The 13,910-nt window shown below is 43.4% G+C and overlaps 1 protein-coding gene across 2 annotated transcripts in view; it reads right to left on the bottom strand.

The window, feature by feature from the left end:
• PIK3C3 (phosphatidylinositol 3-kinase catalytic subunit type 3) overlaps positions 1-13,910 on the bottom strand; it is a 108,698-nt gene that overhangs the window by 68,498 nt on the left and 26,290 nt on the right. For both annotated transcript variants that reach the window (XM_083702661.1, XM_083702662.1), the window contains 7 exons: positions 13,134-13,319; positions 11,196-11,350; positions 10,777-10,867; positions 9,581-9,648; positions 5,926-6,031; positions 4,490-4,606; positions 1,861-1,992 (listed from right to left, as the gene is read on the bottom strand). In XM_083702661.1, the coding sequence (XP_083558787.1) occupies positions 1,861-1,992; positions 4,490-4,606; positions 5,926-6,031; positions 9,581-9,648; positions 10,777-10,867; positions 11,196-11,350; positions 13,134-13,319 (855 nt within the window). The remainder of the gene's footprint in view (positions 1-1,860; positions 1,993-4,489; positions 4,607-5,925; positions 6,032-9,580; positions 9,649-10,776; positions 10,868-11,195; positions 11,351-13,133; positions 13,320-13,910) is intronic.

The raw sequence follows: 13,910 nt of genomic DNA on the forward strand, positions 1-13,910 counted from the left end.
AGCCGGTTAATTGTTAGGACCAATGCCTAAGCCAATACCGCTCAATTCTGTAATCAATAAAGTTGTGGCCTAATTTGACCCATTAACTCTAATTCTTGTGTCCTGTGTCTTTATTTCCAAGGGGGGAGTCGGGAACTCGCCACACAATGAATTATGGGAGCTGCGGTTTGTTAATGGCGCAAGGAGTTATAGGCAATCCCTATTCCCTTGACAGAGCTACAGTGAAGAGAAACTGAATGTCAGACCGCTCTGGGAATTGTAGCTTTGTGAGGGGAACTGGGGTCTCCTAACAACTACGGATCCCATAATTCTTTGTGGGAAGCCATGGCTATTTTAAATGGTATGATAGTGTTTTACATGGATGGTATGAATGAGGCCCAAGAGGACTTGAACAATGGGGCCTCCATTTGCCTTATATGTTCATGTATGAGAGATAGGGATACAATCACCTCCCCACCAGGCAAGGGGGATCGCCGGCCCCAGTAAGTAGTAAAAACCAGGCCATGAAGTGGAGACCCACTGATAAATATGTAACAGTGATGGGGAAGAAGCCAACGAAGAATTAGGAACAACAACAATAATAAATAGATATTAAGATTTCTTAACCACCTTTCATCATGAGGTCTCGTCGCAGGTTACGACAACTTAAAAACTGTTCAAAGCAGTATGGACAAAAGAGTAGGGTGGTTCTTGCAATATATATTTCAATGAAAGGAATAATGGAAAAGCAAACAGTCTAATTCGTCAGCGCCTAAATGATACTGAGCGTCAGAACAACTTGGCCACAATAAGGAAATTTTGCCCGTGGTATGACTATTTTCCACCTTCCCATTTCAACTCTCTGGCACCCTAGCTGCATTACCTAGCAATTCTAAAATATAGATGTGCTTTTACCCTTGTAAAATTGAATGTATTGCCCTCAGCTGTACTTGAGGGACGATTCCAACAGATTGAACACGAAAAACATGTATGTTACTGTGGAGATGGAAGTACCGAATCAGTGGTGCAAGCCCTTTTGGCCTGCACTATTTATAAAGACTTGAGGAATGAGATTATCACCCCTCTTTTATTGTCCATTCCGGGTCACCCAACCACTGCCATAGTGTCCTTTCTCTTGGCAGATCAAGATGAGCAGGTGACAGCAAAGGTTGCAAGGTTTTAATTGGGGCAATCAGAATAAGCTCCACTATTTGATTATTGATTCAAAACCCTAAAATGTATTTTATATCATTGACTTTTTTATTTCTGTTCTTTGTATATCGTATTGCTGTTTTATTGCTAGGGCTGATGGCTGACACAAATAAAGATTCATTCAATTCAATTCAAGGAATAATGGTGCTTGGGTTGAGTTTCCCACCACTTGCTATGGAATTGGCTCAGAAGTGAGGTGAGAAATAGCTTGGTTCATTTTAAGAAAAGGACACATCCCACACCCCAACAGGCCTCAAATATGCCAGCTCCCCCCTCCGAGCCCCACTTCTACAATCTTCCTAAATGTGCCTTCTTGAATCTTCTTAAATGAGCCTAACCCCAGCCCTTCTTGCAAAAAAGAAAGATACTCTCTAAGTGTATAAACTCACAGAATCATAGAATTGTAGATCTTAGAGGTTTGTTCAGCTCAACCCCTTATAATGCAGGACGCTAAAGGATCCCTGGCAGGTGGCTATCCCACCTGTGTTTAAAAAACCTCCCATGAAAGAGAATGCACCATCTTTCGAGGGAGTCGATTCTAGTGTGCAAGCATAGGCTAGCAAGCTTTACCAGAGGATGCTAAAAAAACAACAACAACCAAATCCTGGTTGACATGCTTGAATCCCACTCACGGAACATGGACAACAGACAAGATGGTAGGTGATTTACCTTGAACAGCGTCGCTTTCTCCGGGATTATCCCTCGGATTTTCACCTGAGGTTCCAGGGGCAGGGGGATGGGCTCAAAATCTGATAGGGTCATCTTCTCGTTGTCTGCCAGGAGTGCCTGCAACCTCTCATTCTAAAAGCAGAGCAGGGGGAAGGAAGGAACAACATGACTTACTGAACCACGTGCTAATGCCAACCACTCCAAAACTGTAAACATTCACTAGGAGCTGTTAGAATTCCTGCTCTGTGATTGCAGTCATGGGATTTTTGCCTATCGCATGACGGTGTATGTTTTGACTCCACAAAGTGGGAAGTGACAGAGACAGGATGTTTGTGTCACTGTGGTCCGTGAAGTGGGACTCTTGTCCTTTGTTCTTTTTCTCTTTGCTGTCTGATGCTAGAGAGAGAGGGAGCCACGTTGCAGTGCTCCGTGTGTGTTTATATGTAAAAAAAGGAGATTAGCCAAAATGCTGAGTTGCTGAGGTCTGTTACGCAAGCTGTGAAGACTCTGCGGATCCCTAAGTGTGCTGATGTCTGTTGGCATTGGTTGCTGTGATGTTCGGGCTGAAGAAAGCTTTAGAAGCTCCCGAATGATCGACCAGGAGGGAGGGAACATGCCAGTCGGGGAGGTGTCTCTGCCAGGGGCCTACTCGAGTGTAGGACAAGCTCCTGACAGGAGCTGCAGCATGTAGTCTAACTCATGAATGGAGGAAGGGAGCCAACTGCAATGTAGCTTGTTCATCAAATGTAGCTTGTGGGCAAACTCACAAAGATAGAAAGAGAGAGAAATCAATGAAAGTAGGTTCAAATGTGCCTGCTAATGGTTTGTCCATTGCATGTTATTGTTGTTGTTGTTTATTTAACAAAGTAATCATCATACATAAATAAGAATAAACATATGCACCCCATTACTGAGACCATTCCATTGTAACTATCCAAATTTGAACACCTCTTGCGATGGTTTGACCCCTTTCTGTTTTAACAGTACAAATTCTACAAACACCCTCAATATCTCCTCAGAACTATTTCTCCTGCATATTCCCTGTCTTACCTTAATGGCACATGTTAATTTATCATTAATAGCTATATACCACACTTCTCTATACCACTGATCTATTATTTTATGTTCTCCTTGTCCCTTCCACTCCCTAGCTGTCATAATTCATGCAGCTGTCGATTGATTGGCGTGGCCTTTCATTAAACGTTCTCCGCAAAGCAGCTGGAAATTGACACATACATGCACACAAACACACACACCCAAAAATTCAGCACTGGGTGCAAAATTGTAGCTTCTTGGAGAAGAAAGATTAAGCAGGTTTCTAGTCCTTATCGCTACAAATTCATGTGGGCAATGACTATTATTTCCAATAAATATTTTTTTGTTAGCATTTCTGTCGTTCTTATTGTTTACTGGCGGAGAAGGCAGTCTATGCTAAAAATCAGAATTCAGATTGGTTGTTCCAAGGCTGGGGAAGGTGCAAAGTTCCCCACCCTGGGTATTTGGTGCAGTCATGTGGCAGCACAAATAAAATGTGGAAATTAACAGCAACGGAAACAGAATAAACAGCCGTGTAAATGTAGCCTATGGCTCCGAGTTCCAAACTACACATTCTGTCACAAGGAACTCTCATTAAAAGAGGAACATATTTTCAATGAGAAATACAAGTATGGACAAAATGATTTTTTTTGGCGGTGGTGAGGGAATATAGATATATATGTATATAAGTAAAAAAAAAGGTAAAGGACCCCTGACAGTTAAGTCCAGTTGCAGACGACTCTGGGGTTGCGACGCTCATCTCGCTTTACAGGCCGAGGGAGCCAACGTTTGTCCACAGACAGTTTTTCCAGGTCATGTGGCCAGCATGACTAAGCCGCTTCTGGCGAAACCAGAGCAGTGCATGGAAACGCTGTTTACCTTCCCGCCAGAGCGGTACCTATTTATCTACTTGCACTTTTTTGGCGTGCTTTTGAACTGCTGGGTTTGCAGGAGCTGGGACGGAGCAATATATATATGTGTGTGTATCTATCTACCTATCTATATCTATCTATCTATCTATCTCATCTATCTCATCTATCTATCTATCATCTATCTATATATCTATCTATCATCTATCTATCTATCATCTATCTATCATCTATCTATCTCTCTATCTCTCTATCTATCTATCTATCATCTATCTATCATCTATCTATCTATCTATCATCTATCTATCTATCTATCTATCTATCTATCTATCTATCATCTTCTATCTATCATCTATCTATCATCTATCTATATATCTATCTATCATCTATCTATCTATCATCTTCTATCTATCATCTATCTATCATCTATCATCTATCATCTATCATCTATCTATCATCTATCTATCTATCATCTATCTATCTATCTATCTATCTATCTATCTATCTATCATCTTCTATCTATCATCTATCTATCTAATCTATCTATCTATCTATCTATCTATCTATCTATCATCTATCTATCTATCTATCTATATCTATCTATCTATCTATCTATCTATCTATCTATCTATCTATCTACCTATCCATCTATCTACCTATCTATCTATCATCTATCTATCCGCATGTATATCTGTATGTATCCCTATACAATTCTGCCATTTTACCTTTTTTTTACGATTGCCACTTTCACGCTGCACTGCTTTCATGAGATGAACGAGCCGATCTACAAACGTCTGCTGGGCCGCCAGCAAAGACCGCATCACTCTGACAGACTTATCACCCTGCGTTAAATTAGAAGGCAGAAAAAAGAAGGAGAAGGAGAAAAGAATTAGTTCTCTCTGCTGTAATTATTTTGCCTTGAGTGGAGCTCTCGGAGCGAGCGGACAATAAACACCGACGTTTGCTCAAAAAAAAAAAAAAAAAAAGGAAGTTTCTCCCGGGCAATCCCACCCCCTCCCCAGCCCTCCATGAAATGCAATCAAAGTTCTCTGTAGCAGGTAGTTGGTTCCATGACCTTTCAGGGCTATTTTGTTTTTGTTTTTTGTACAACTGCGCCAACAACAATCATTCTGGAGGTGAGGACTTATGTGACATGAGTCACAAACAAGCCCAAGGCTCTTTTCAGGGATGATGATAAGGATGTTATGATGATGGTATCACCTTTCAACCAAAGACCATAGGGTGGTTCAGAACACAAAAAATACAAAATGAGAACTGCACTTTCAGTTTACAGTGGTACCTTGGTTCTCAAATGCCTTGGTACTCAAACAACTTGGAACCCAAACACTGCAAACCTGCAAGTAAATGTTCCGGTTTGTGACTGTCACGCTTCCGATTTGAGTGCCACACTTCGGTTTTGAGTGTTACGCTGAGGTCTGTCTGCTTTTGCTATTTATTTTGCTTTTTTGCGGCTCTTTTTTCTTTTGTTTTTGTGACAGTGTGGAACCCAGTTCAGCTACTGATTGATTGATTGCGTGACGGCAGTACGCTGTTTATTACTTTCATTTCATGGCTCAATGGTCACGTTAGAGAGTAAAGAATGTTAAATTGCTGTTTTGGGGGTTATTTTTAAAAGTCTGGAATGGATTAATCCGTTTTGCATTACTTTCTATGGGAAAGCGCACCTCGGTTTTGGAACGCTTTGGTTTAGGAACGACTTCCGGAACGGAAGTTTGAGAACCAAGGTACCACTGTACTTTTAAGAGCGCCATTCACAGAATTTCTAATTGGACAAATCAGCCTAGCCTACAAAACACTGTTGCTGTAGGTAGGTTTTATTTTATTTATTTTTTATCTTATATTTTGGAAATATACATCCAGGGTTTTTTCCTTTAATTTTTTGGGGGGCCCTAAGAGAGTGGGGCCCTAAGCTATAACTTGTTTAGCTCATACGTAAATCCAGCACTGATCGTGTCCTCACTTACCCACCCTTTCTCTACATGAAAAAAGGCCCAAATGTTGTAATGTTGACTCATACGGACGTTAATCCATCCCCCTGGCCTTTGGAGTTGCCTGTTTTATTATGAGGTGCGCATACAACCTTTATAATTATGCTCCAATACCCGCCAGCCTCCACACGGCACAAAACAGTCAATTTCACCTTTAGCAGAGCTTGGCTGAACCTCCTCATGACATTCAAGTACATCTCGTGAGTTCTGGGGTCTCTTTGCTGGGTGTCCTGGTCTTCACACTCCACAATCACGTACCTTGCATGGAAGATGAGAACGAGTCAGAGCTTAGACTAAAAGGAACACCTTTTTGCCCTGGGCTTTTAATGCCCGAGTTATAGATATCTGTGGGCCCATCTACACGGTATATCTGAAGCAGTTGTGGCTTGTCACGAAGAATCCTGGGCACTGTTGCAAAGGGTGCGGAGAGTGGTTTAGAAGCCCCTGTTCCCAGAACAGGCTCCAATAAGTTTTGGAAGTGTAAAGAAAAAGAGGGCACTTTTTTCATATGTGGTGGAACAGTAAAATAATTAAAAATTATTGGGAAATGATTTATAGTGAAATGAAAAGAATGTTTAAGATAACCTTTGTTAAAAGACCAGAAGCTTTCTTATTTTACTAGGCATTACAGGCATAGACTTTGACATAGACTTGCCAAAAGAGAATAAACTTTTCATGTATGCCACAATGGCGGCTAGGATATTGCTAGCCCCCAAATGGAAAAATGACGAGATACCAACGAAAGAAGAATGGCAAGAAAAACTGATGGAATATGCTGAAATGGCAAAGCTAACTGAAGAGACAAGGACAATAGAGACTTTTTAAAAGGCTGGGAACCATTTATGTTGTATCTACAGAAACGTTGTAAAGAAATGGAATCGCTAGCAGGATTAGAGTAAACACAATTTACAAAACAAAAACAGAAACTACAAACATGGTGTCAGAATGATAAGAACATAATAATATTTAATTCAGAAAATACAATGTTAAGGCATAACAAAACAGGCAGGACAAGTCAATATGCAAAGTTGAGGGAAGTCAACTTTGAGTTGAGGGGGTGGAATTTGGTTTTTTTCTTTGCATGTGATATATTACTGTGATGAAGATAAAAATGTAAAATTCAATTAAAATATTTTTATTTAAAAAAAAAGGAAAGGAAAGGAAAAAAGATACCCCTGTTCCCTTCACAGAGCTGCCTCTTCCAGTTTCTTTCCTGGGAAGAGGGCTTGAATGTCAAACCACCCTAAGAATTGAAGCTCTGGTGAGGGAAACTGAAGCCAATAAAAGACATTCACCTCACAATCTATACAGGATTGCTTCTTTCTAAAAAATATGGATGTCACAGGTGCCTCTGTGACACATAAGCATGCACAGAGAGCAGAAACGGGCTCTAGCACTGTGGGGAATTAACAATTTTCCAGCTCTGCATGCTCATAAAAGTGAGGCTTGGAGCAAAGTTAATACTGTCTAGAGAACAAGGCCCTTCCGTGAAATAGTGGCAGGATTCTGCCTTCTCTGTGCCCCATCAGTATCCTATATGATAGCCACCTAGGTATCCTATATCTCAAGGGCTGTCCCTCAAGGGGAAGAGGGAGCAAGCTTGTTTTCTCCTGCTCTGAAGGGTAGGACTAGAACCAATGGAGTCAAGTTACAAGAGGGAAGATTCCAGCTAAATATTTGAAAAAGCTTTCTGACGATAAGAGCTGTTTGATAGTGGAACGGTCTCCCACAAGCGGTGGTGGACTCTCCTTCCTTGGCGGTTTTTAAGCAGAGGTTGGATGGCCATCTGTCATGGATGCTTTAGCTGAGATTCCTGCATTGTAGGGGGTCAGACTAGATGACCCTTGGGTCCCTTCCAACTCTAAGATTCTGTGATTTAAAGCAGTACCATAGCACTTTAAACAGCCATGCCTTTCCCCCAAGGAACCATGGGAACTGTAGGTTGTTAACAGTGCTGAGAGTTGTTTCCTTTGCAGAGCTACAATTCTCAGAGTGGTTCAGAAATCGTCCCTCCTCACAGGGAACTCTGGGACTTGTGGTTTGTGAGGGGAACAGGGGTCTGCTAGCAGCTCTCAACCCCCTTAACAAACTACACTTCCCAGGATTCTCTGGGGGAAACCATGGCTGTTTAAAGTGGTGTGAACTTAAAAAATGGTAAGCGTAATGCTGGTGGTCAAAAGAGAGAGAGTGAGAGATGGAGGTACAAAGACTGTCTCAAGGCAAATCTAAAAAAATGTAGTATAAGAATTCTATGATTCTATGATTCTATGAGATGGAGAGAGATGGAGAGAGAGAGAGAGAGAGAGAGAGTGAGAGATGGAGGTACAAAGACAGTCTCAAGGCAAATCTAAAAAAATGTAGTATAAGCACCGACAACTGGGGAACACTGGCCTGCATGCGCTCCAGCCTTCATGAAAGGTGTCATGGGCTTTGAAGACACTCAAACACAGGACGAAAGGGAGAAATGAGCTAAGAGGAAGGGACACTTGGCAAACCCTCACCATGATCAACTCCCACCCAGAAACCTAGCCTATGTCTTCACTGTGGAAGGACGTGTGGATCCAGAATTGGCCTTGACAGTCACTTACGGACTCACTTTTAAAACCGCGTTTATGGAAGACAATCTTACTCGGCTAAGAGTGATTGCCAAAGAAGATCATGTTTTAGATGGGGCCTCCGTGTATCCTCACTCTCCAGACTGAGCTCCTCTCTTCTCCAGAGCCTTTCAAAATAAGGCTTTTTGTATCTCTAGCTCCTTTCGCCCTTCCCTGTATCCCAGCCACAGATTACAAATCAAACTCCAGGTTTTCATCAAGGGTTAGTACATCCAAACACCCCTTTGATTATTTCCAACTCCTGCTGAGGCTGGTCGGGCAAAACACACCATTGATCAGCAGACGCGAGGATTTATAGCTAAGCCTGCCAGAACTGTAGCTGTTGACATTCAGATTTTGGCACTGAGAAATGGAGGAGTCTGGATAGAGGAAAGTGTGTATTTGGGGGGGGGGGAGTATAATAATAAACTGGCCAATTCTGTCACCGATAAAGGAAGCAGAAAGTGTTTGGGGTAGGGAGCCATGAATATGGGGGATGGAAAGCCCCTGTTTATAGACTGATATTTCCACGCAAGAACCAACGCTTTAAAAAAATAAAAAAATACAGCATGAGGTACATTGTGGAATGACACCTTCATTTGACTACTGTGCATTCAATGGACCACAAATGGGATTGTTCCTGTTATATTTTCCCTTTGTTGTGACGGCCCTGTACTCTGACTTGTTGGTGTTTTATTATTATTTTTTATATTTACTGGTGCAACCCAGTCAGATGGGTGGGGTACAAGTAATTTTTAAAATCATCAACATTACTGGTATTATCCCCCCGCCCCACTCTAATTCATTTGTAACTGAAAATCAATAAAACACATTTTTTTTTAAAGAAAAGTGGTCAGAAATCTTTCCTGGGGGCAGACTGAGCACCCAGACCAAGTCTGAGGGAGAAACAGCAGGTCTATAGCACCTTTCTGACCCCCCCTAAAGGTCTGTGTTTAGGGAATTCAGAAGTGGCAAACTATGGTATAAGAAACATGATGCAAACACTCAGCTTTCCTGAGGTCGAGGGGTCTAGGTTTGGTCAATGTCTGGGCTGGGTGCGGGATAAGGGCGAGGAATACTAAGCAGGGGTGAAAACGGACAAGATTTTGCTCTCCATCGTCTTGCTGGTAACGCACTGCGTCCCACTTGCCAGGAAGCTACAGCAGCAACTGTTTCTGGTGCATGAGGCATCAATCCCCTTTTCTGGACTTACCAATACAAGTAGTTTGCCAGCGTGGAATTCTTGCAGGCTCGCGAGATCAAGAACGTGCAAAGGTCTTGCTGAAAGTACAGGGAAACGTCGCTTAAAGGTTGTGAAACGGAGAAGGACCTTTACGTTCTTGAAACACACAAACAGCTCTTTGGGATATTTATGTGATGGATATGTACCACTCTGCTTTCTCCTAGGTAGAGAAAGCTGGAGGGGAAAAAGTCACACACACACACAAACACACAGGTGAGGTTCAAACATAACACCGGTCACAGTTTGGCACTAAAGAAAGCAATGTTGTGCTCAAACTCCCTGGATAAGGGATACCTATTGCCTTATACGCTATACTGCAAACTGTATGAAACACCTAGGAAAAATATTTAGAGAGAAAGTTAGCAGTGGTAGCTCAACAATAAGGATAGGATTAAATATCTGCTGTCTGGTTCGGACAGGTTTGCGATGTCTAATATTCAGAGTGCAGGTTGCTCAACTTAGGTTTCCCTCGTTATTTAAGAAGAAGAAGAAGAAGAAGAAGAAGAAGAGGAGGAGGAGGAGGAGGAGGAGTTTGGATTTGATATCCCGCCTTTCGCTCCTCTTCAGGAGTCTCCAAGCGGCTAACATTCTCCTTTCCCTTCCTCCCCCACAACAAACACTCTGTGAGGTGAGTGGGGCTGAGAGACTTCAAAGAAGTGTGACTGGCCCAAGGTCACCCAGCAGCTGCATGTGGAGGAGCGGAGACGCGAACCCGGTTCCCCAGATTATGAGACTACCGCTCTTAACCACTACACCACACTGGCTCTCAAGATTCTGGTTTTTTATGCATGTTTTCTTTATTGCATAGGTCAACAGAATTTTCCCTCCCTCTCCGCACCTGCCCTCTAAATCTCTTCTATGGCTTTCCCCAACCTTTGGGGGCAGATTTGGGGTACATGGGGAGAGGAGAGGGCAGGGAACTTCCGTCACAGAAATGGAAATCCTTGCAACTAGTAGAACTACTTTGTTGGAGATTGCCCTCTGAAACCCAAGACTCCTCCAAAGTAGGTCACAGTATAATTCAGGTGGGGTTGAGGCCAACATATCTCACAAGAGGCTGCTCTGAGAAATCGTGGTTGAGCTCAGAATTGAAAACTGGAACCTCCCCAGCTCCAACAGAGCCCATTCTCTTAAAACTTAAGGGTTCCTGTCAGTATTTTACTCACCTCAAGGTTTTCGCTGTCAGCAGGCTCCTTTGATTTTGCTGCAGAAGGTGGGGAGGAGATGAGAGGCAAGGGGCTTGTGATGATCTGAGAGCTGACAGGAGAATGGAAATAAATGGAATTTTAAGGCCTCTTTCTCATGGGAGGCTGTCTTAACCCAAGGCAGACCCTTGAGTCCATGCAGTCTAGTATATATTTTTCTTTTTATTATTTTTTTGGGGAGAACCTCAGGTCCCAAGGGGCCACATGAGGATCCCCAGCCCCCTCTATCAGGCTCCTGGGAATCTTCTCAGGCTGAACATGCTCCTTCTCAGTCACACCTGCTCTCCCCAGGAAGACAGAATGCAAAACTATGCAGTCTAGAAAGTTGAGTAGGCAAGACTCCCTACTCCCCTATGGACCTCCAGTAGTCTCTCGCCTACCTGTCTATTTCTGCAGGATTGGCCCCAGACGCCGCCATGCTTTCCGTCATGGATCCCTGACTGTCTTTCTTCGTAGGTTCCAACCCATTCTTGATGTCGTCGAAGTTTTCGTACTTCAAGGCCTGGACCAGCTGGAGCAGATACATCAGGAGATCCTGAATAAGGAAGAGGACAACAGCGGTCTGTTAAGCTGCCGGGATCCCAGGATTTTTGGAAGCTAACCTATCTTGCTTATTTACTTGCTTCTTTCTCAGTGAGTTTAGGTAAAAAGTGCTTGTGCAGTTGGGTTTCCCAATGGCGCCTTCGGTTGGCCACTGTGAGAACAGCATGCTGGTCTAGATGGGACGTTGGTGTGATCCAGCAGGGCCCCAAATGCTGTTGGACTACAACTCCCATCATTCCTGACCGCTATCCATGCTGATGGGAGCTGGTGTGAATTACATCATATGAATTTGCATCATATGAAGGGAACCTTTTAAGCCACCCTTCCATTAGGCAACTACACCAACTACAATCAATGGAGTGCAACATCAAAACGATCAAACCCCATTGCACTCAGACATAGGGTTAGGGCATTTTAAAACCAGCATTGGGCACACGGCCCAATCGTTGGACACATGGCCCAACTGTCCTAACCCAACAGCTCACATTTTAATGTCTGAACACCACTCTGAAGTATGTCTTTAGAGCTCATTCCACAGAGGGCAGCAATGTAGCTCACCTGACTTCCCTGGAATTAAATTCCATAAATACTGAAAATTAGGAAAGGGGTGGATGAAAGGGAATGGATGCAGTGCCAGAGATGAAAAAGGGAAGCAAGAGGGTGGGAAGGAAGGAGAGGGGGAAGGGAGAAAACACATAGTCGTACCTTAGAAGTCAAACAGAATCCATTCTGGAAGTCCATTTGACTTCCAAAATGTTCAGAAACCAAAGCATGGCTTCTGATTGGCTACAGGAAGCTCCTGCAGCCAATCGGAAGCTGTGGAAGCCCAGTCGGCCATTTGGCTTCCAAAAATAGCCTGCAAACCAGAACACTCACTTCTGGGTTTGCGGTGTCTGGGAGCCAAAGCGTTAGAGAACTAAGCTGTTTGAAAACCAAGGTACGACTGTACTGGGATAGCTCAGTTGGTAGAGCATGAGACTCTGACTCTCAGGGTTGTGTGTTTGAGCCCCACGTTGGGTGAAAGATACCTGCCTTGTAGGGGATTCCACCCCCGCCCATCAGATGTCAAGGAGATAAATAACTGCACAACTTTCAGCAGACATCTGAAGGCAGCGCTGCATAGGGAAGTTTTTAATGTCTGGTGTTTTATTATGTCCTTATAACTGTTGGTAAGCTGCCTGGAGTCAGATGGGCAAGGTACAAAGAAACAAACAAAATGATCCATGTGGTCGTCTCCAACTCTACAATTCTATGATTCAGGTGTGGTACGCTAGTTTGACATCAACTGATAGGAAGTGCCTACAGAGGGTGGTGAATACAACACAAGATATTATGGGCTGTCCCGTGAATCCAGAGAGTGAGGGAAATTCTCAGAGATGATTCACACCCTGGCTAGCACTTTCTTGATCTCCTGCCCTCAGGCAGAAGATATAGAAGCATGATTAGTCACACCAACAGGTTAAAGAACAGCTTCTATCCATGGGCTGTTAGGCTGCTGAATGAAAATATATCAACAGGGCAACTGACTTTCAGGTTTGGTGTGTGTGTGTCAGTAAACGAGGGGAATTAAGACTAAGAGCTGAGTGGGGGGTGCTTGTGTAATCTCACTGTATACAAGTTGTACAAGTGACAATAAAGTATTTCAATTTCAAAAAGTATTTCAATTTCAATTTCAACTTCGATTCTACATGCCAATCTATGGAAAAAGTCAGTCACACATGTCTGGTTGAATTTAACCGGAACGCAGGACAAGTGACAGCGGGGCATTCCCACACCTCGTCGTCTGCCTGCTGCAACCTAGCGACGGCGTAACGCCGGACTGTGGTGTTGGTGAAGTGCGAGGACAAGAGCTCCAGGGAGTCCTCCACATCCATCGGCTTCCACTTCCCCAGGAGCTCCAGCGCCTGCTTCGCTTCCTGCGGGAGGTACCAGTTGACGCACTTCAAGAACTTTGTCAATGCCTGGAAGACAAAAGCTGCAATCACACAGGGCCTCCTACTGAACTAGGCATGGCCATTTGCAACTTCATCCCTGCCTTTAAAACAACAGAAGCAACACAGCAATGGCAACCATAAAGGCCCATGAACAGGATCCAAATCACAGCAGGATCAAAGGCTTTTTTATTGGCTTAGCTGCAATCTCATGCAACGGTCTAAGAGTCGTTGTCGTTTTGTTTCTTTTCTTGTCTTGCTGCCGTTCTTTTTCCTCACTATGCTTTGAGGAGATTTCACCCCTCCCATATCCAAGAATCTGCTGATGTTCTCTGCTGATTCTTCAGAGAGGAGGGGCGGTTTCTGCTCTCTACTTATTCTGCTCCAGCCTCACATCAAAGTGTCGGAGAGAGACTGAGTGTTAGAGAGAGATTGTGTGTATAGATAAGGTTGCTGCTAAGAGCAGCTGCAGACACTCGGTGTAGTTCAGCATCTTTCGTTTAGACCTCATTTAGCTCTGTATATAGTTGTGTATCATAGTTGTAGATAGAATAAAGAAGATACAGAGGTGCCCCGCAAGACGAACGCCTCACAAGACGAAAAACCCGCTAGACGAAAGGG

The sequence above is a fragment of the Podarcis gaigeae genome (assembly GCF_964106915.1).
Source record: "Podarcis gaigeae genome assembly, chromosome: 11".
NCBI lineage: Eukaryota > Metazoa > Chordata > Lepidosauria > Squamata > Lacertidae > Podarcis > Podarcis gaigeae.